The sequence below is a fragment of the Orcinus orca genome, chromosome 8 (genome assembly GCF_937001465.1).
Source record: "Orcinus orca chromosome 8, mOrcOrc1.1, whole genome shotgun sequence".
NCBI classification, from domain to species: domain Eukaryota; kingdom Metazoa; phylum Chordata; class Mammalia; order Artiodactyla; family Delphinidae; genus Orcinus; species Orcinus orca.
Window position 1 is genome coordinate 1,031,918 of NC_064566.1, and position 22,942 is coordinate 1,054,859.

Below are 22,942 nucleotides of genomic sequence, written 5' to 3' on the forward strand. Positions count from 1 at the left end.
GAGACCCACCGTCCATGCACACCAGGTGCTCGGGGCACTGCTCCGTCCAGAACCGCAGCCACGAGGCGGCCACGCTGCTCAGAGCCCGCATCCTCCCCTACCCATGAGCTAATAAGCTGCTCTTCTTCTAACACCTGGCTGGACCGCCACCTTCACTGGGAAGTCTTCTCGGATCCCCCAGGGGGACGGTCTTGGCCTCCTTCTCGCAGACAGCTCAGAGGGCTGGCCCTGCCTTCCTGTCCTCCTTGGAGCCTGTTTCGGCATCCGGGCCCCTCCCACCATGCCATGTGCACACAGGCACGCACCGGCCCCCACTCGCTGTGGGGACGTCACCGTTCCTGATCTGAACCAACGACCTGGAGGGGGCACTGCCAGCTTGCCCCACACCTTTACATCGCAGGGCAGACTCCCCGTGAGTCCTCCCTGGGTGGCAGAGGGCGGCCCCTGTGGGAGAGGAGGGTGCAAACCATAGGAAGCCGGAGACACAGGTCATAGAGCTCACTGCTGGTCCCACCACCAGCCACACTTGGCCCTCACCCCAGACCCTGACCAAGAGGCCTGCTTAGCTTGGTTGCAATTAAAGACAGGATTAGAAAAGCAAAAGATACTTTCACTTAAAAGTTAGGACCCACCCAAATCACAGGCAAATACAAGATTATTACATTGAAGGAAACCTGATTTCAGTCTAAACTGTGACACATCCTGGGTGAGGAGGGACAGCGCTCCTGACCCCGCCAGGAGCCTACCCTGGGCCCCCTCCCCTCCCAGCTGGGCTGAGCAGGGCCCCCCAGTGCTCTCCCGAATGCCTGAAACAGACGCTTCCACCCTGAGACAGAAGAGGCGCTGGAGTTTCTCCAAACCCCTCGTGTGGGACACCGGAGGCTCTGCTGCAGCAGGTCAGAAAAAGAGGTGAGAAAAGAGGTCAGAACCTGCTTTTCTGGTAACGCCCCTACAGCAGACAAGGCCCAGGGCAGTTCTCTAGATAAGGCCGCTGGTGGACAGACTGGTCATCCTGCCCGGGGACCAGAGGCCAGACGCCGGGGGCAGCGAAGGCTCTGTCCAGCAGGCTCGGGAGGGCACGAGGCAGGTCTGCTGCGGTCTGACACGTGGTTCATCAGAAAGACGGACACCGGTCATGGGCGCCCCCTGTTCTTACCCAGACCCTCTGGGCCAAACACTTCCCTTTCAGGCCCCCCCCACCAAACAGCAGGAAGCACAGGACTCTAGGGAGAACCTCACTCCAAACACAGTTCTGACCATGTCCAGCTGGTTCCCAGGCATCCACAGGTGGGGCCGTGCCTGCCCGGGGCCCACCAGCCCCCCAGTCCCACCGGAGGGGTCTGCACACCACGGCAACTTGACCCAGAGGACAACTACGGCCACTCCTCCCGAGATTGAACCCTGGGGCAGGGACTAGGGACAGTCACACAGCCCTGCCGTCCCTGCCACGTTCACCTGAGCACTTTGCCGACTGCTTGAAGCACCATCTTGCAGCTGAGCCCGGTCTTCGGGGGCTGGCTGAGCAGAGCCCGGTCTGTGGGGACACTGCTGTGGTCTCCCAGCATGATGGGCAGCGCGGAAGCAGGCTGGGAAAGTGGGAGCCCCGGCACCGGCGCTGCTCCCCGCCGCCCTGCCCTCCGAGCAGCCCTGACTCGCCCTGACTCGGAGCCAGCCACGCCAGCCAATGAGGACAGCGGGGGAGGAAGACGGGCTCTGGCCGGGCAGGGACAAACAGCTGCTCCTTTTACAGGCGGAGGCCGGCCAAGTCTGGTTACACGAGGGAGTGTCTCAATCGCCTTTTCAAAGTGGCGCCGTGCGGGCGCAGCGTGGGGCGAGGCCACTGCCGAGGGGACAGGCATAGCCCAGAGAGGACCCGTCAGTGAGGCCCCGCCGTGGCACGAGGGCCCTTCCGATGTGGCCGGGAAAGCTCTCTGAGCAGGCGGGGCTGGGCGGGCGCCCCAGCTGGGCTGCAGGGAACGGCTGACCATGCACCTGCAGAGTGCAGACGCGGGCGTGTGGTGTCTGCATCCACAGCCTTGGGAAGACAAGGCCGGGGCGCCCCAAGCAGGAGCCGAGCTGCCGTAGGCAGTGGGCGGTGGAGATCCCAACGGACACGGCCAGAGGCCTCCCGAGGGGGCACAAGAAGCTGTGTGGCCGAGGCCTCCTTTACAGCTGGGCCACACACAGGAGACCACCAGGGACTGCAGAAGCAAACGTGTGAAAGAGGACGACGCTCTCCGCAGCCCTCATCTCTGGCTGACCATGGGGACAGCTGCCAATGGGGGCAGCACGGCCACGCTTGTCCAGAAGCCCCGTCCAGCGGCAGCACAGCACCCCGGCCTCAGCCCAGGCTTCTGTCCCCGACGCTGTGTCCCACAGAGGGCCCGGCCAACCATCCGTCCAGGCTCAGGCCAGCTCTGTGCGGCGGCAACTCCAAAGCCACCGAGAGGACTACCTGACGTGTAGTGGGGCAGGCTGACTGCCCGGGCAAAGCTGGGGACGCCGACAGAGTCCCGGCTGCACGTGAGGACCAGGGCAGGAACCCAGGCACCGCGCTCACCCAGTGAGCGAGTGAGACTTGGAGGCCCTGGGTTGGGAGGACACAGCCTCTGGGCAGTTGGAATAACTGAGCAGAAGGTGCCTCTAGGCTCATCTTGTTATATTCCCTGCCCTGGTCCCACAACCAGCCACTTCTTCAAGAAGCCCTGGGTCCCTCTATTGGAGAAAATTAAAGACCGAGACCTGGGACTTCCCTGGTGGTGCAGTGGTTAAGAGTCCACCTGCCAATGCAGGGGACCACGGGTTCGAGCCCTGGTCTGGGAAGATTCCACATGCCGCGGAGCAACTAAGCCCGTGCGCCACAACTACTGACCCTGCGCTCTAGAGCCCGCAAGCCACAACTACTGAGCCCATGTGCCACAACTATGGAAGCCTGCGTACCTAGAGCCCGTGCTCTGCAACAAAGAGAAGCCACTGCAATGAGAAGCCGGTACACCGCAACAAGGAGTAGCCCCCACTCACCCCAACTACAGAAAGCCCATGCACAGCAATGAAGACCCAACACAGCCAAAAATAAATAAATTTTAAAAAATGAATAGATAAAAATAAAGACCGAGAACTGACCTGGTCATGCCACTGCTGCTGGGATGTCGTTTTCCTAGACCCTCTCAGCTGACAGAGCAAGGAGACGGGTGTGCATGCCAATCTATATGTTTACATCCCCACTCACGTGTACACTGCAACCACATTAGGCTAGACGTGAGTTCATCCTGACGCCTCCATCTCTGATCCAACCCCCGGGGATCATTCCGACCTCCCCCACTGATGGTGATAAACCTGGAGGTTCTGAGTGGCTTTGTGAAACCACAGAAGAAGAGGCTCCCGTGCTGTGAAGGCAGCAAAGCCATCGGGCCCAGAACCCTAGTTGAAGGTGCAGGAAAATGTGGAGCACTTAAGAGCAAGTGGGAAAAGCTACAAGGTTGAGTCCAATGAAAATAGAAAAGAATAAGGAAGAGTAATAACTAAAACACTCCAAAAAGACACACACAAAACAGATGAAAACTGTACCTCGATAAACTGGAATTTGAAAACCTCAGAAATAAAATGATTTAAAGAAAGATTTGAGGGCTTCCCTGGTGGCGCAGCGGTTGAGAGTCCGCCTGCCGATGCAGGGGACACGGGTTCGTGCCCCGGTCCGGGAAGATCCCACATGCAGCAGAGCAGCTAGGCCCGTGAGCCATGGCCGCTGAGCCTGCGTGTCCGGAGCCTGTGCTCCGCAACGGGAGAGGCCACAACGGTGAGAGGCCTGCGTACCGCAAAAAAAAAAAAAGAAAGATTTGAAAAGAGAGACAAAAGAACTCAAAGTAAGAACCACAAATGAAAGTTCCTGAAATGAAGTCTAGACTAGAAGAAAGAGCAAGGCAGTGCCATGGGAAACAGAAGATGGAAGGGGATTTGGCCAACCACTGAGCTGAGGGCCACAGGTTGGAGAAGAGCAGCTACAGGAGCTGTGAGCCCAAACAGCTTGTATTCCGTATCCTGAGATGTTGCTAAATTCACCTTTTTTCTTTAGCTCTAGCAGACTTTTTGCAGTTTCCTGTAATTTTATAAGTATATATGACCCTGTTATTTCCCAAACAAACTACCTCTTCCTTTCCAATACTTATACCTTTTATTTCTTTTTCTTCTTCTCTCTCTCTCTCTCTCTGTTTTTTGCCTCATGGCACAGCTAAGACCATCAGCACAGTGCTGAACAGAAGTCGTGAGAGACAGCATCCTTGCCTGGTTCCTGATCGCAGGGCCAGATGTTCAGTCTAGTCTTTCAATTGAACATTTGATATGAGCTCTAGATTTTTTCCGGGTGCCCTTTACCACTTGAGAACATTCCCTTCTATTCCTGGTTTGCTGATTGCTTACGTGAATATTTTGTCATGCACTGTTTCTACATCTAATTGAGATTTTTTTCTCCTTTATTCTGTTAATGTGGTGAATTATACTGACTGATTTTCAAAGGTCAGCTAAGCTTAGACTTCTGGGAAAACATCCTCTCTGGGTTATGACCTGTTATTCTTTTTATGTATTTTTGCCGGATTCGCTTTGCTAATGCTTTCTTAGGGAGTTTTACACCTGTGTTCACGGAGGACAGTGCTCTGCAATTGTCCTTTTCTTGTTAGGTTCTTGTCTTATTTTAGCCTCACTGAATTAGTTAGGTAGTATTTCCTCCTCTATGTTCTGAAAAAGCATGTGTAAGAATGTCTGCAGTTTCCCAGTGAGGGGTGCTCTTGGTGTCTTGTGGGTGGAGGCCCCACACAAAGACCCGTCCTGCCCCAGCATCGACAGTGCTGTGCAGGCGGCAGACACTCCGCGAGGGGCGTGCAGCTCACGTGCTCCCGCGCCCACGAGGCCTCCACACAGTTACACGGCTGCTTCTCCACCTGCTCCTGGGCCAGCATCACCAGCATCACCTGGGAGCCTGTCGGAAATGCCAGTTCTCAGGCTCACCAGCCCGGTTGACCGGAAACTCTGCAGAAAAGCCGGGATGTGGGTGAAGAAGCTCTCCAGGCGAACCTGACACGCGCGACGCTCTAAGGACACCTGCTGAGGGCGGTGTGAGCACCAAGCACATCCCACCTGGAGAGCCAACCCTGCATGACAGGAGCACCAGACACGACGTAACTCAGAAGATGCAAGAGGAAGGGGAGCGGCAGGGGTTTCCAGCTAATTTCAACACTGCTCCTGTGAGGGAACCAAGAGACAACAGCCAAAAGACGGCGGGACTGAGGGCTTCACAAAGGCAGCTGCTTGAAAAAACAAACATTTCTAAATACTCTTTTTATTGTAGCAAAATACACGACATAAAATTTACTATTGCAACCATTTTTAGGTGCACGGCTCAGGGGCATAAAGTATATTATTCACTGCTGTGCAACCATCACCCCCATCCGCCTCCAGAACTTCTCCATCCTCCCAAATGGACGCTCTGTCCCCATGAACACTCACTCCCCTCCCCTCCCCCAGCCCCGGGCCCCACCGTCTGCTTCCCGTCTCTGTGGATGGGACTCCTGCAGGGACCCCACGTGAGTGGAATCAGACGGGATTCGTCCTTCTGTGACTGGCTTATTTCGCTGGGCGTGATGTCCCCGAGGCTCATCCACGTTGTAGCCTGTGCACCTTTTAAACCAGAAAGCCCTAAAACTGCCAGTTGGGACGTCTACTCCCAGTAGAGAGGGAGTAATGAGGACTGGTTTTTACCTCCTGCTTCAAACAACAGGACACTGGACAAATGTATGACAGTTTTCAAGACACTGGACGTCAGGCAACAGAGCGCGGTGATCCCTGCAAGACGGGAACCGGCGAGGGGACGCTGCAGTGGCCTGCTCCCGCCTGGATGGATCAGCATGGTAGGAAGGGGACCCAGGAGGGCCCCGAGGGATCCCAGCTGAGGCGTCTCAGCGGGGAGTCTGAGAGGCCAAACAGCCAGAGGTCAGGGGGCAGCGCCCCAGGGGGACAGGACACTGAGCGGAAAGCGCTGCAGGGAGAACTCGGCAGACGTGCTGAGGGGCCCCGTGGGGTCCCTGGCTGAGCTCGGGACAGGGCACATGTACAAGGAACTGCTGCGGGAGGGACAAGCCACCCAGAAGGATCTGCAGGACCCTCCTCAAGGTTCGCATGGGCCCAAAAAGAGCTCCTTCCCCACCAGCCAGAGTGGCACCAGGTGGAGACCTCCAGAGGTCCCGTGTCAGTGGTGAGAAAAACCAGCCTGAAATGAAACATCGCCATAATCCCACCAACACAGAACAAACACAAGAACTGAAAAGACTCAATCGTTTCCAACTGAGTCCAAGGAACACAGACACACAAAAACAACCAGCACCGAACAAGGCAAAGACCCCAAGGCCTTGCATCCAACCTCAGGAAAGGAGGAGAACAATCCATTACTAGGAATCAAAGCAGTCGATCAAAAAGGACCCCAAAATGGCTCAATGACACAGTCAGAAGACAGTGGTGTTAAAACGTCACCATGACTGTATCCCATCTGTTCCAGAGACAAGAGAAACACTGGACACGTGATAAGGAGATTTAAAAAAAAAAACGTGGTTTTTTTTTTTGAAGATCTAAATTGAACTTGTAGATATGGAAACTAAAATATCTGAGACAAAAGGTACCCTGGGGACGTCCCTGGGGGCGCAGTGGTTAAGAATCTGCCTGCCAACGCAGGGGACACGGGTTCGAGCTCTGGTCCAGGAAATCCCACATGCCGTGGAGCAGCTAAGCCTGTGTGCCACAACTGCTGAAGCCTACGCACCTAGAGCCCGTGCTCCGCAACGAGAAGCCACCGCAATGAGAAGCCCGTGCACCGCAACCAAGAGTAGCCTATGCTCGCCGCAACTAGAGGAAGCCCGCGCACAGCAACGAAGACCCAACTCAGCCAAAAATAGAATAAATAAATAAATTTATTAAAAAAAAACTGGGGGAAAAACTAGCGTTTTTAAAAACAAAATAAAGTGGTGTGTGTGTGTATCTGTATGTGTGTGAGTCATGTATACATGTGTGTACATGCGAATGGGTATGAATGCGTGAGTTGTGTGTGTGTCTATGTGAGCGTGTGTTGTGTGTGCTGTGAGTGGATGTGTGTACTTACAAGCATGTGTGTGAGGTATGTGCATCTATGTGGGTAAGTCTGTGTTGTGAGTGTATGTGCGTGTTTATGAGCACACGTGTGAGTTGCGAGTACAGCTGCCGGGCAATGGTGCCCTTTCTTCCCACCCTTCCTCCCCTGGCCACCCCCAGTGCCCCTGCCCCCCACCCCAGGCTTGCCCCGCCGGCCCCTGACGGTACCGTGAACAAGCTCATGCAGCCGGGGGCCACGGCCCTCCCACTCCTTCACAGGTACGTGGCTGGTGTCAGAATGCGTCTCTCCTCGCCCTCCCAGTTGCACCTCTTTTACACGCGTGAGCTCCAGTAAAGGAGGCAGACACAGACTCAGGTGCTCACGTCCACCCAGGCACCCTGCCTGCCTGCCCCTGACCCCTCCAGGAGGCCAGCCCCAGACACGCAGAAAGGGCCATGTGCCAAACTGGGAATTCTGTTCGGAAGCAGCGGGAACGAACGCTCAGTCCTTGCACGTAACAGAGCAAGTCGCCAAGGGCACAGTCCACGGAAGGTGACGGGGAGCTGGACAGCATCAACAGTAACAATGTTTGTACCCCAAGAAACACTAGTAAGAAAATGGAAAGACAAGCCACAGCCTGGGAGAGGAGGTCTGCAAATCACACACTGATACAGGACTTCTGTCCCCAACAGACAAAGCGCTCTCAAAATGCAACAACTGAAAAATGGACAAGAGACTGTAATAGACATTTCCCCAGAGAAGCTACACCCCACACCCACCAGGATGGCCGAAGTCCGACCACGGAGGCTAACAAGGGCTGAGCGGGACGTGCAGAAACCAGAGCCGCTGGAGGGGGTGGAGAGGACAGGGCGAAAGTCTTCCAGAGCCACACATGCCCTTCCCCAGCCACCCAGCAACTCTTCTCCTTTCTGCAGCAAGGACGAAGGCGTCGGGCACACGAAGACACCGTCAGTGCCCACAGCAGCGCGATTCATGATCTGCGAACATGTGGGGAACAGCGGAAATGGCCTCCGGCTGAGCCAACTGTCTTATTTGTGAAAGAGCCCACTTCTCAGCCACAAAAGGAAGAAAGTGCAGCTACGCACAGCACCTGGGTGAGCCTCAAAGCAGCAGGCTCAGAAGGGGCAGACCCCACACGCCAGACGCTCGGGGAGCCCTCTAGACGGATTTTAGCCAGAACAGAAGGCAGGAGGCAGGTCAGTGGTTGCAAGGCCCAAGGGGGTGTTGAGGGGACATCCAGTGTTCTATACTGTCCCTGTGGGTGGTCAGAGGCTACGCACCTCTGTTGAAATTCAACAAAGCTTACATTTTAGATTCAGTGGAATGTAAATTACACCTCGTAAAAGCTGACCAGAGGCAAACACACCAACAAGAGAGCAGGACTCCTGCTGGCGCACCAGCAGCGAGTGCCGCAGGCCTGCGGAGAGCGAAAGAAGCCACCGCCCCAGGGCCACTGGCACGGGATTCCATTCACAGAACACCCAAGGGCAACCAGGTGCCAGATGTCAGGCGAGGACAGGAGGGTCGCAGGGCCTCTGCGTGCTGCCTCCTTGCCGGTTCTGTGACATGGGCAGGGCGTGGTGCGCTAACCTGAAACCCGCGCACACACGTGCACTCGGAGTTGTGCTTTCTCTGCATGTGTTATGTTGCAATGAATGATTCACTTTAGGAACACAGGAAAGAAAAAGAAGACAACCGTGTTGGGATGTCTTATTTCTACACTAGACGGCACTTACCGGGCTGACTACCACTTTCTCAACTCCTTTTTGTAGGACTGATCCATTTCATGGTAACAAATAGCTTCGTCTATGTTTTCAAAAATGAAAAAGTAGGCAAAGGTTTTAGGGGACTGGAACGGCCACACAGAGGCTATCTTCTCACGGGCCTGCCCTGTCTCTCTCCTCAGCACCTGGAGCGCACCGGCCTGCAGACAGTGTCCGCCCCTCCCCCCGCAGGCTCCTGAGCCCATCCCCCACTGCCACCCACCCACGCTGGGGCCACATCCAGATGCCCCAAAGAGCCTAGCCAGCTCGTGCCCTGGAGTATGGGAAAACTGCTGGGGTAAAGTCACTGTTCTCACGAGTGGAAAGGTCCCGGGGAGTGACTGAAAAAGGTGCTTCTGTGACTTCAGTCAGAAGTGCTGGGACGTCTTGCCAATGTCGCAGCCAATGCTACCCCATGGCGTCGCCACTCCGTGGGGTCACCACTCCATGGGGTAACCACGCTGGATCTCAGAGGGGAAAACTAGAGTTCCACTCCAAGAAACCAGCTTGGGACCAACGGAAGAGCACTCAGGACACACGCGGCAGTGGTGGGAGAGGCAGGAGTGGAAGGGTTTCTGCAGCGACACCCTCTGGTGCAGGGACAGAGGTCTTCATCCCACACCACCCAGGGGACAGAGGAGGAAGGAGGAGCCCCTCCCACAGCGGGCTGAGGCCATCTCCTCACCTCCCCCTGCTTGCGAGTGGACCTGCTACATCCCGAGGCGGGTGGCAAGAGCCTCGCTCTGCTTCCCGAGACCGCGCTGGCCCGGGAGCCCCGTGCACGTGCACCAGCAACGACAGACAGGAAATGACCTCCCGGAATCCCAACTCCTGGGCCTCGGTGCCCCAACTCCATTCCTGTGGCCTCCCCGAGGGTTCCGATGACTTCCCAGTGTTCACTCACTTGAACCCTGACGTCCCCATCCTGCAGTGGAGGAAACGGAGGCACAGCCGAGGCAAAGTCCAGATCTGACGCAGGCCACCTGCTCCAGACCCTCTGCTCTTAACACCAACCCCCTCCCCCGAGGGGACAGGCACCTCTGGAAGGGAAGGAAGCTTATTTCTATGCCTGGCTAAAGCTCAGCTGCCCCGGCAGAGCACAGGGCCCTCAGCGGCTCGTCGCAAACAGCCCAGGCAGCTGCTCAGGAGGCAGGTGGGTGAGTCCGACTTGCAAGGGCCGGATCCGCGCCTCCCTCTCAGCCCTGCTCGGCAGAGGAAGCGGCTGCAGTTGGAAGCCCCGAAACCACCACCGCTCCCAGGAAACTGCCACCACGCCTCATACCAGAGAGGAGAAAGGGCTGCTGTACCTTCTCCCCTCCGGTGTGAGAAAGCCCCTGCTGGGCTCGCCCCTTCCCAGTCTGAGTGCGGCTAGGTCTGCTGGCGCTGGGGGAGAACGGGGCCGGGCTCCGGCCCATCGCCCTCCAGGGCTAACCCTACATCCCTCACACACCTGTCCAACACCCCTGCACAGCACCCTGTGGGGTCAGGGTGGAGGTCAAGCGCCGGCCTGGAGCCCGGCTGCCAGGGTGAGCGTGGAAACGCCCAGATGCTGGAGCAGGGCGGAGGCCAGGCAGGAAGAGCGCCTGGAAAGGGAAGGGGGGAGGCAGGCTGCACCCCTGCAGGGCTCAGGGCCAGGAGAGCAGCACAAAGTTACAAGGCAGAGAAATGCCCCACACGTCATGGTGGCATTTCAGGTTCAAGTCCAGCCAAATGCCACCCAGTGGGAGTGGCTGGTGGAGCCTAGTCGGTCTGCTGGGCCCCTGGCCACCACCGACCACAGGGGCGCCCAGACTGCACAGTAGCCACGTCTGACCCCTGCAGCGCTGGCTGCCAGACGAGCAGACGCAGAGCCAGGTGGTGACCAGCGAGGGCCTGGGGGCACCAGGAGCAACGCTCCCCAGTGCGCTCCACGCCCACAGAGAGGCCAGCTCATGGCCAGGGACTGGGACACTGTTGCCCCCCCCGCCCAGTCTTCACAAGCCAAGCTGGCACGGAGCCCAGGCCGCCTAAGTAAAGGGTGATAAAGGGTGATGTGGGTCCTGCCAAGTCGCCCCGCCCTCCCCGCTGGTATAAAAGGCTCGGAGGCAAGATTTAGCCCAGGCTCAGTCCACAGGAAGGAGGCTCAGAGTGCACGCAGAAGGGAGACGCCTGCGCCTGTCCCCGCACAGGCCTGTCCCCGCAGGCACTCCGGCACCAACACTGGGAATCTCCCCCAACCAAAACACTAAAATCCAATCAAGAAACAGTCTTTCCTGAGAAAAACGTCAGAGAGAGATGGAAGAGGTCCACTGCACATGGAAGGGCTGTAGGAAGTTTCCAGAGAGGGAAGGACCCCAAGAGAGGTCAGGCTAGGAGCCCAGTGGAGGCGGAGAATGAGTTCCTGCCCACAGCCCCCCACCCGCGGGCCCCAGGCTGTCCCCTCACCACCGCCAGGAACGCCACCCGTCAGGGGTCCGGGGAGAACTCGCGGCGACTGTCAGAGCTGCAGACCTGAAGACGTCCACATGCCCCACATGAGCATAAGATGCGCTGAGCCAGCTGAGCAGCTTCACGGCATGCTTACAAACCTGGCCGCGCCTGGGTCACGGCACTCAGAAGGCCGTGAGGGTCAACGATCATCAAAGAGCTCCAGCCACCCTGCCGGGCTGGTGTCCTGCGTTGTCCACTTCCCACTGCGGCCATCAGGCCTGGGGAGGGCCTGGACCTGGGGGTTTTATATGGGAGAAACAAGGGGACGCAGTCGGTCACACAGGAGAAGGAGGAGACTCTTCCTCTGGACACCCGGCTCACCAAGGTCAAAGGGCGGCCGGCAGTCAAGCAGTCCCCATGGCATATTCGCCTCCGACTGGAGATCTGTTTTCTTCTCTAAATTAGAGGGAAGGCATCCGACGTGGGAGTGTCAGAAAGTCAGAGGAAAGCCAGAGCGAGATATGCTGCAGCCCAGACCTCAGATTCCTCCAGGGGAGGCCCGGCTGGCAGGAGGGCAGCGCTCAGGCCAGAGGAGCCGCAGGGAAGAGGCGCTCGCGGGACAGGGGTGCAGACGGCAGCGCCCACCACTGCAAGTTGGCGCCGCCACACAACAGAGTCTGCCCTGCAATCGAGAGAAGGAGCTGCCGCATGGCTGCCGGTGACCACAGAGCAGAGGCAGAACCGGTCCAGAAAGCAGAGGAGCGGCAGGAGGGCACGGGGAGGCAGTGCCTCGAAGGGAACGCCATTGCCCACGAGAATCCATCCTCATCGAGGGGCGCACTTCAACTCGGAGGACGCCGTGGAACGTAAATTACACCTCAACACCACTCATATTACTCACACACGCACGCGCGTGCGCGCACACACGCGCGCACACCCACACGCTTTTCCAATGCAATCCCGTAACTTCGGAGACAAGAGCGGGGCTGATCGCTACCAAGACAGGCCTAGAGGATGTCCAGCCTGTGACCTGCGCCTGCCAGGTGAACACAAAGGTGTTCACAAAGGTGGTTGCCTGCGCCCAGGGTCCAGGTGACCGACGTCATCAGAACTCACTCCATGATGAAATACAGGATTATGGGTGAGCTTCCCTCCACTGGTCATGCCTTTTCCCAAAAAATGTCTTTAAAAAGTAAGCACTGCACGTAGGATGAGGAAGGACGGAAAGATGCTGGGGAAGCAACGTGGACACGTGTGTCTGCGAGCTGACAGCCACCCCAGGCACGGCACGCCGACCACACGGAGTTAGGTTTAATGTGGCGTGTCTAAAAACTGAAGCCAGGGATTATTAATTGGGAAAATTAAGAATACAGACATCCCTGACTTATGGTTCGAGTTGTGATTTTTTTGACTTGATGACGGTGCAAAGGGAAATCACGTTCAGTAGAAACTGTACTTGGAATTTGGCATTTTGACCTTTTCCCAGCAGTGAGACCGGGCAGCAGTGCAGCCCCCAGTCAGCCCGCAATCACAAGGGTGAACCTGACCCACAACCATTCTGGACCTACACAACCATCTGTTTTTCACTTTCAGTACAATATTCAATCAATTACACGAGACATTCAACACTTTATTATACGACAGGCTTTGTGTGAGATGATCTGGCCCAACTGTAAGCTAATTTGTGTGTTCTGAGCACATTTAAGGTAGGCGAGGAGGTCAGGTGTATTGAACGCATTTTCAACTTTCAATATTTTCAACTTAGGATGGGTTTGTCAGGATGTAGTTCCCATGGTAAGTTGAGGAAGATCTGTATAAGGACAGGCCCCAAACAAGACATAGGATTGGATCCAACGCCTCGGAAGTAACCTGAACCACCCTCAGTATTTTCTGAGTGGGTTCCTGACAGGGAGCCCGGAATGAAAGTCTCAGCCGGGGCTCTTCAGCTGCAGCCCCTCCCTGCACCCCCGGAGGTGACCAGCTCTGACCAGGTAGCTCCCCAGCCCTCTGCAGGGCTGCTGTCCCTCCCAAGGCCGAAGACCCCCTTCCTCTCCCTTCGGCACTGGGTCTCCTCAGAAGTTTCCTGAAAGGGGGCTGATGAGATGCACTATTTTTTTCAGAATTTACATGCAAGTTTTATTCTATCCTCACGCAGGATTAACCGTTTGGCTGATGTGAAATTAAGTCCATGTTGCAAGTCCTTTTCTGACAGTCTCTTGAAGATTATTTTTTAGTTTCCGGGTTGGAATTTTGTTCGGATTCCTGGTTTGTTTTGTTTTGTTCCTCTCTGTTCCTCTCTTCTGAAATCCTTTCTTTATCCCTTGTGCTCTGAAATGTCACAACCGTGTCCCCTGCTGTGGGAACAGGGAGCATTCACTGTGTGGGGCATGGGGTGAACTCACTTCCTGTGATTCTGGAAAATTTTTGAGTTGCTTAAAATTCCCTCTTTCTGTTTCCTGCTCTTTCTGGAACTCCCTTGTGGCCGCAGAGCCCCCTGCACTGATGCTCTAATGTCTTTACTCTTGCACTCCCGGTGTCCATACCTGACTTTTTGTTCTACTTGCTGGGAAATACACCCAAATTTTATCTCCTATCCCTTTACCAGGTTTTTAATTTGCTATCGCACCTCTAACCTGCAAGCGTTCTTTTTAATTCTCTGGATGTTCCTTCTTTGTACCAGTCAGTTCTTACCTGCCGGGGTTCTCCATGGTCTGTAAGTCTCTGAGGAAACTAACGACAGCCCCATTTTACTTGGTTGTTCAGAGTCTGCTCCCTCTTTTTCTTTAGGTTTTGGTCTCTGCCGTTCCTGTTCACACGTTCCACAAAACACCTGGTGGCCCTGGCCACCCACTCATACTTAAAGGTGGCACTGAAGTGCGCGGGCGGCACTCAGGGCATGTCACTGGGGGACCGTGTGCCTCCCTGTAGCAGGTAGCACGGGTGCTGTCCGTCGGCTCCCCACTGTCAGCGTCTGCAGGTCTTTTCTCTTGGGCGGGTCAGACTCCAGGCACTCTTCTACCTGGAGAGTGGACTGCGGTTGCCAGGTCTTGGGGTCCAAGACTGGGCTGGGGAAGCTCATCACTGTGGTTGCGGGATGTCCTCAAGGCTTCACCTGCACGCTGGCGGCCCTGGTGCAGTGCTGGACTTGTGCTCTCCGGACAGTAACCCTCAGATTCAAGGTAGGTGGGAGGGAGCACGGTGTCTAGCTGCTTCTCCTGCGCACCTCCAGACCTGCAACCGGCTCCTTCGGAGGCTCCGAGGTCCCACAGATCCGGAAGCCATCCTGAGGCTCCTCAGGAGAAACTTCCCAGCTCGCTCAGGTTCCAGCTTCCTCAAGCCTGCGTCCACTTGCTCACCAGCTTTCCAACTTCCTCCTCTGTCTGCTGTTTTCTCCCACCTCTGTTCCCGTGGGTCTCTGCCTTTCCAGAACCCTCAGCTCTCATTCCAGTGGGCCTGGGCAGGGGGTAGGTTCCACACACAAGTCCAGCCCAGCCTACTCAGGCATCAGGGCCAAGCGCCACACAGGATACTGGCAGGTGGCCCCCGGCTCCCCTTCCGTCAAGGGCCCCCTGGGCTCTCCCCTTCCTGACGGCCCCCACACTCAGCTACCAATTGATGCCCACACCTCCTGTGCCCGTCTGTGGGCAGGGCTTCCCACCCAGCTAAGGCAGATTCACAGAGGCAGGCCCTGCCCTGCCTGCGAGGCTGGCTGGCCTCATCTAGACAGTCTCCCGGCACAGCTCAGCCCCTGCCCAACCCCCCACCCCAGGCAGCACCTCAGGATAACCCCTCCCTTCGTCCCCCACCTTCCGATGCCAGGGAGTCAGAAAACCCCTTGGGGGCTTCCCTGGTAGCGCAGTGGTTGAGAGTCTGCCTGCCAATGCAGGGGACACGGGTTCGAGCCTTGGTCTGGGAGGATCCCACATGCCGCGGAGCAACTGGGCCTGTGAGCCACAACTACTGAGCCTGTGCGTCTGGAGCTTGTGTTCCACAACAGGAGAGACCACGACAGTGAGAGGCCCACGTACCGCAGTGAGGAGTGGCCCCCGCTCACCGCAACTAGAGAAAGCCCACGCACAGAAACGAAGACCCAACACAGCCAAAAATAAATAAATAAATAAATAAAATTTTAAAAAATTGAATCATATACTCACCTTTCTCTTTTAAAAAAATAAAATAAAATAAGGAAAACCCCTTGACCCAACACTGAGGGTGAGTTGCACCCTGTCCAAGGCCATGGGATATAACCCAAGTCCCAGCCCAAGGCTTCCAAACGGACACCACTGTCTCTGTGGAGATGTGCCAGAGGTCAAGGACAAAGGACATATCTGTCGCCCACCGGACTCTCCACCCGGAGCCCGGCCAAGGCTGCTGGCCCAGGCTCCTGCCTGCACAGGGAGGGCGCGGCACACGGGAGGCCTGCTCAAAAAGGGGGGCCCCCGGCGAGCCCTGGTGCACACGGCACCTCGCGTTTGTGGGACCGCACTGCCACCAGCCACACCCTATCCTCTCTCGAGATTCTGACACCCCTTGGAGAAGGCCTGTGTGTCTCAGAGAGGTCCCCACCCCCTCTGCTGGGGCCACAGGCAGAGTCCCTGGCCCTGGCAGTGCCCCTGTCCCAGGCCTCAGGCCATCATGGCAGAATGGCCAAGTAGAAAGTAAGCTCCGTGTGGGGTTGCTGTTTTCATGAGGACCCTGAGAAGTAAACACTTCACTCAAGGTCAGCGAGCAGCAAAATGCAGACCTTCCTCTTGGCGGCCCCTTAGAAAGGTGCTCAAACACAGCCAGACAGTGGCGGTGGGCCCAGAGCTGGGCCTCCCCAGAGCTCAGAGCTAAGCAAGGAACCAAACACGGGCACAAAATGGACACATTCCCCTGAGGTCCGTCACCCTGACGGGTGCCACCAGACGGAGTGGGCACAGGCTGTCTAGAATCCCTCAAACAAAATCCCAGCATGGGGCGGGGGAGCGGGAAGCAGGGTAAAATGAACAGGCCAGCGGCGGACCACCTGAGACAACAAAACACCTGTTTCACCTTCCAGACACTCAGAGATTGAAACACTGAGGTCGCCCAGCATCGGAGGGGATGAGGCGGGGCGCCCCCCGCCCCCGCGCAGGTGGGAGTGGGAATCACGTGCAGGCCCGGCGTCCGGCCGCAGCTCCCACCTTCCCAGGCGATCGGGCGGTTCCAGCCAAGCCCACCGGCCGCTGCCGGTCCGCCGTATGATACGGGCCACCCAGCGGACCGGCAGCAGCCAGCAGCCCGCGCGGACGTGAGGGGCGGCCGGCAGTAGGAGGGACCACTCAGTGCCCGTGCGCTCCAGCTCGCGCCTCTCCTCTCTCCCGGTGGCCAGTGGCCGCAAGCCCCGCCCCGGGCCCCAGGCCCCGCTGGCGGCCTCCGGCGCGCCCGGCGCGCCCTCTGGTGGACGCAGGAGCCACACGCGGGGAGAAAAAGCGGCGCTTTCAACCTGCGGAGCCCCCCTCTCTCCTCCAGCAAGTCCGGCAAGGTGCTCCACGTGCCCCCCACCGCCCCCCACCCCCGGCCCAGAGCCTGTGTTGGAGAGAGAGCCCAGGGCCGACAGGTGGGTCGGTCCTCCTCCTGGGGGCCCCTAGACACAGCCCAGAGGCCTCGAGAGCAGGCTCGGTGGGCTCCGAGTAGAGAGGGGGGCCGTCACTTCCCGGCCTCGGGACGGGGCAGCTGCCCGACTCTGTGCCTCCTTCCGTCTGTGAAATGGCAGCTGCCCACCAGTCCAGCGTGTCCCCACTCGCAGAGCGTGGGGCTCGGGCCGGAGGCCGACTGGCTCCTGGGCACCCTGGGCCTGGCCAGGAGAGCACGGGAGCCTCGGGCACACGATGGGAGGGAGCATTTTCCAAATGAACGGAACTGACGCGGTGAGAGAAAGAAGAGCCCCGGCAAGCGTGTCTGCGGGTAGAAAAGTGAAATCTCCCTGCTGTGCAAAGAGAAGACGCCAAGCCCAGCTGCTTCCAAGGTCTTACTACATCTGAGTGTGGCACCAGCTCCTGGCACCGGAGGGAAGTCCCTCTGCGCGGGAAGCACGGGAAGAAAAAGTCCCTTTCCCGGCAGTGAGCACAGCACGCGCACCTGAACAGCATCCCGAGACTGTGCCGAGCAGTTCACAGAGGAAAGCTCATAAAAGGTAATAAAAGACATCAAAACAGGCTCAGCCCCACTAAGAAGAAACACGGTGAGAGTGGACTGACACGTCACCCATCAAATGGAGGACCATAAAGGACAGACAGTGCCAGCCAGGGCAGGGCCTGGGCCACCCAGCAGGCAGCCGGTAACAGAAAGCGTGTGACAAGATGTAGCATCAAGGGAGGGCCCCCAACGGGCTTCCTACAAAACAAGTAGCGGGCTTCCCTGGTGGCGCAGTGGTTGAGAGTCCGCCTGCCGATGCAGGGGACACGGGTTCGTGCCCCGGTCCGGGAAGATCCCACATGCCGCGGAGCGGCTGGGCCCGTGAGCCATGGCCGCTGGGCCTGCACATCCGGAGCCTGTGTTCCGCAACGGGAGAGGCCACAACAGTGAGAGGCCCGCGTACCGCAAAAAAAAAAAAAACAAGTAGCAAAGAGAGATGGACCCACAACGGTGTTTATGACCACCTCACAGGAAACAACCACCTCAGGTAAACTATGATACACTCACACGGGTTACACTGGCACGCAGCCTTCATCAGTGCGTCCACACCTCAGAAAGGTGAAGGCTCACACCTATTCTCTCCCTCTCACCCAATGAAGAGAAAATGAGACACAAAGTAAAGAAAAGTGAGTGCCCAGCTCTGACCTTGGAGGCGAGTGGGGACCACGCAAAGGCTGTGAGCTCTGAGAAGGGACGTTTCCTGGCTAGCACACAGAGAGGTCTGTGTCAGATGTCTCCTAGACCAAGCTCCCGGCCTGCCTATGGCCACTGTGAGAGCCTGGCATCACCTCTCTCCCATCACCTCTGTGGGCAGAGAATGGGCCATATGCGAGGATGGGCCCTCTGCGGGCCCAGAGGATGCTTGGAGCGCAAGAGGAAGTGGTCAGCTGTCCCACGGGGCCTTGCTCATCTGTCCGTCAGCTCTGATGGGGCTAAGGGTTTACTTCCCTCTCCCCAGAATCCCCAGTTACCCAGTGTGGGTAAGCGAGCGAGAGGGGGCAGGGTCACAGTGTCCTGAGCTGCCATGGTGCCCACTACATGCCACGGTCCCCTTTACAAAGTGGCTGCTTTCATGCCCTCAGACCCCACTGGCTCACAAGAAGCTCTGCAGTGCTGGGTCCTTACAGCCACATGGGATACACAAGAAGGCAGCCTGGGGATCCCCTCTAACACCTGACCCAGGAACCTTGCGCTGGGTGTCCAGCTACTCGCCTCACAAGGTGCCTCGCAGGGGCTCCTCCAAGGCAGATGGCCAGGCAGACCTGTCTTGCCGGGCACTCTGGCCACGGGCAGGCTGGCGTGCAGGAAGGGCCCCGCCGCCTCTCTGGGATGCTAGCAAGAGGCCAGGAGACGCCAGCAGAGGGGGCTGAGATGCACGTGGCACCGGGCACCGCCCCCCCCAGACCGGCCACAGGAGACCCTGGTTCACAGACCCAAGACCTCGCTGCCCTGCCTCCAAAGGGGTGGTCAGCAAGGGGAGCCGACAGAAGGAACAGAGGCTGGAGGGAGGCCAGAACACTGCGGTAGCACAGGAGACTGGGGACGGGGGGTCTTCCTGGGCGGCCTCCAGCCACCCCAGTGGAGGAGTGGATGAAGACAGACTGTGGCACGAAGAAGACACTGGACATGGAACAGAGGGAGAAGCTACAAGTGGGCCCAGCACATTCTGGAAATCTGGGAGGGGCACGCCACGGGCACTAGTGTGGGCCCCACCATGACACAGAGCAGATTTCTATCGGGAGGGCCACCAGAGCCCAGGTGTTCACGCGAGGTCTGATGGAAAAGGACACTGACTGGAGCAAAGCCTGTCCAGAAATCCCAGCGGATGCTGGCATCCCCGACATCACAACCAGGCAGAGGGGCTCTGGCATGACCGGCCAGCGACACGGAGCAAGGGCAAAGCCTGCAGACAGCAGTGGGGAGAGTGGGCCTTCTTTTTAGGCAACTTCAACTAAATACTCCAGAATCAGCAGAGATGAAAAGGAAGGGTCTTGCTGATTTTCATTAACAAAGGCTGCTTTCAAAATCCTTCAGTAAGAGACGTGGGCCATGCCAGTCACTCAGCCGACGCTTATCTGGGGCCCCTCTCGTTTTGCAGCTTCTCTGCCTCTGGCCCCAGAGGCAGCGGCCGGGCTTCTCCTGGCACCGTGTTCTCCCCCTTCTGTCCACACCGCCTGGCGCCTCAGGAGCTGAAGGTGCACGTGTGCCTCAACGTGAGTGGGGCTTCGGCCCACAGCTCGGGAAGGGTGCAACCTAAACGTGTGCAGACTAAGTGTAAAAGGGTTAAAAGGAAAGACTATCTACGTAGGTCTGGTTGTCCAGTTACGTGAAGTCAGCAGAGATAGGCGACCCTGAGCCCTGGGCTGCCCCTCGCCCATGGCCATGAGCAGCGTGGCCGGGCCCCTTCCTCTGACCAGGGCGAGACCTGGGAGCTGTACGTTCGCGGAGCCTCTTGCCCATTTCTCTGTGATCTGACAGGGTCTGGATGTGCCTTCTGTCAGTGACGTGTGCACTATGTGTCCCCGGGTGGCCGGCCTTTTCCCTCTTGAAGGATCTATATATACATACACACGTACCATGTTTTCTTTATCCATTCATCCATCGATGGACACTTAGGTTATTTCCATACCTTGGCAATTGCGAATAGTGCTGCAATGCATGTAGAAGTACAGAAATCTCTTCAAGGTGATGATTTCCTTCAGATACACTCCCAGAAGTGAGGCTGCTCATCATACAGTAATTCCATTTGCAGTTTCTTGAGGCGCCTCCATGCTGTTTTCCGCAGTGGCTGCACCAATTTACACTCCCACCAGCAGTGCACGAGGCTTCCCCTCTCTCTACAAGCACGCCAACTCTTGATGCCTCTTCTCTTTCTGACGATGGCCATTCTGACGGCTGTGAGGTAGTATCACTTTGTGGTTTTGATTTGCGTTTTCCTGATGACTGGCGATGTTGAGCATCTTTTCATATACCTCTTGGCCATCTGTGTATCTTCTTTGGAGAAATGTCTATTTAGGTCTTTTGTACATTTTAGCTCCTTGGATATTTTGGATATTAACTTCTTATCACGTGTGGTTTGCCAATATTTTCTCCCATTCCCTAGGCTGTCTTTTCATTTGTTGATGGTCTCCTTTGCCATGCAGATGGTTTTAGTTTAATGTAGTCCCACTAGTTTATTTTTGCTTTTGTTGCCTTTACTTTTGGTGTCAGATGCAAAAAAAATCATCACAAAGACCAATGTCAACATACTGCCTATGTTTTCTTCTATAAGTATTACGGTTTCAGGTCTTATGTTCAAATCTTTAATCCATTTTGAGTTCATTTTTGTGTGTGGCATAAGAAAGTGGTCCAGTTTAATTCTTTTCAATGTGGATGTCAAGTTTTCCCAGTACCGTTTATTAAAGAGACTGTCCTCTCCCCACTGTATATTCTTGGCTCCTTTGTTGTAAATTAGTTGACCATATACACATGGGTTCATTTCTGGGCTCTGTCTTCTGTTCCATTGATCTTTATGTCTGTTCTTATGCTAATACCATACTGTTTTGATTACTGTAGCTTTATAATATAGTTTGAAATAACTGACGGTGATCCCTCCAATTTTGTTCTTCTCTCTCAAGATTGCTTTGGGGTCTTTTGTGGCTCCATACAAATTTTAGAATTATTTTTTATATTTCTGTGAAAAATGCCATTGGAATTTTGATAGTGATTACACTGAATCTGTAGCTTGTGCTTTGAGTAGTATGGACATTTTAACAATATTAATTCTTCCAATCCATGAACATAAAATATCTTTTATGTCTTCTTCAATTTCTTTCATCAATGTCTTACAGTTTTCAGCATACAGATCTTTCACCTGCTTAGTTTATTCATAAATATTTTACTCTTTTTGATGTTACTGCAAATGGGATCATTTTCTTAATTTCTCTTTCTAACAGACAGGCAAGCATCTTTAAGAAGATAGCTGGGAAGCTCCATCCTTGCCCCCATTTGTGACTGGGCCCTGAAGGTGGAGGTCAAATGTTCTAGGAGCCCATGGCCAGAAAGCCACACAGGAGTCAGGCAGGCAGACGGGAGGCTCTCCAGGCCGAGGAGGCAGCGTGAGCACAGGCCAGGGGTCTTGGCTGAAGAGGATACATCAGAGGCCTGAGCAGGCTGCAGTGCAACGGGCACCCATGGGTTGGGGGTCAGGGATGGAAGGAAATGGGGACTTCATCCCTTAGGCAAGGAGGTCCAGAGGGTCTTTTAAGCAGGAGTACAACACGGTCAGTACTCTGGTGGTTTGCAGAAGATCTGAGCCAAAGACAAAGACACGCTCCCCAACTCCACCCACGGGTGCCCGGGTCTAGAAGAGCCTGTGGCCCTGGAGCTGGGTCAGCCCAGGGAACCATGGGCCTGCCTGGAGGGAGCCCAGTGAAGTTGTGACCCTCATGTGGTCACACCACCCACAACTGGCTTCTGAATCAGGCCCTGCAGCCAGGACCGTGGGGTGTGTGAGCAGTCAGGCTCTAGGACCAGGCGCACAGGCCAAACAGTGCAGTCTCCACCGCAGACCCTCCAAACGTCATTTTAGGGGACATTTTATTGTTTTTGTTAGAAACCAAGTGACCCGGACTTCTGGGAAAGAGATGAGAGATGGAAAAGCGCAGTGCAGTGGTGCCTGTGAACTGCTCCTGGCAGGTACACCCAGCTCCCGGAGGCCAGCAGGGGCCCGTGATTACCACTGCTCTCCCATCTGCTGTGTGACCAGGAGGATCCTGTGACCCCCAACTACAGCGAATCAGCAGAAAGCTGGGGACATCTGCAGATGCAGTGTCCTGATCCTACACCTGAACTATCAGAGCCGACTCAAAGACCAGTGACCTGTGGTCCCATAGTTCCCCGGGCTCTGGGAAGAGTCACAGGGTGGGGCAGCTCCCTCACTACACCCCCACCCCACCGTCCAGTCCCGTGGCCTCCCTCCCCTGGGGACAGCCAGCCCAAGCCCAGCACCGTCATCGTCCCCCTGTAGCGCCACAGGCGCTGATTCCTGAAGGTCCACGTATGCTGTGGAAGCACAGCTGTGTGCCCAGCCCTGACATCCCCCCCACCGTGGGTAAACGCAGGGCGAGGGCACCATGGAGACGCAGCCACCATGTCCCTCACAGCAGTGCCTGTTCCCACCACACAGTCACCGCGGCAGGCACGACAGGAACAGACACCAGGACACCGCCACCCGCCAGCGAGGTGCCAAGGCCCCCACACACGGGGATCGCCTGAGGCTTGGAGACCTGACACAGCAGCCAAGGTCACACAGCTGGTGGTGGACGGGGGACCGGAGGCCAGTCTGTGAGATGGCAGAGGCAGTGTCTCTGACCACCACATGCACTGCCACCAACACCGGCCCTCGGCCAGCCCTGTCCCCACGGGTCCTGCCTGTGCTGATGGGAGCAGGGAGGACCCGCACGCAGGAGGAGGTGGACCCAAGGCAGGGCGGATACCG

The 22,942-nt window shown here is 56.6% G+C and overlaps 1 protein-coding gene across 5 annotated transcripts in view; it reads right to left on the minus strand.

The window, feature by feature from the left end:
• Nucleotides 1–22,942, minus strand: part of MOB2 (MOB kinase activator 2) — a 50,759-nt gene that overhangs the window by 15,237 nt on the left and 12,580 nt on the right. Inside the window, exon 1 of one of the 5 annotated variants that reach the window (XM_033402569.1) lies at nt 3,124–3,146. The exons of 3 other annotated variants lie outside the window; for them this stretch is intronic. In XM_033402569.1, coding sequence (XP_033258460.1) covers nt 3,124–3,131 — 8 coding nt within the window. In that variant the 5' untranslated portion in view covers nt 3,132–3,146. Of the gene's footprint in view, nt 1–1,455; nt 1,741–3,123; nt 3,147–22,942 lie in introns of those variants that run through there. One more of the 5 variants, XM_033402568.2, reaches the window with a different exon arrangement.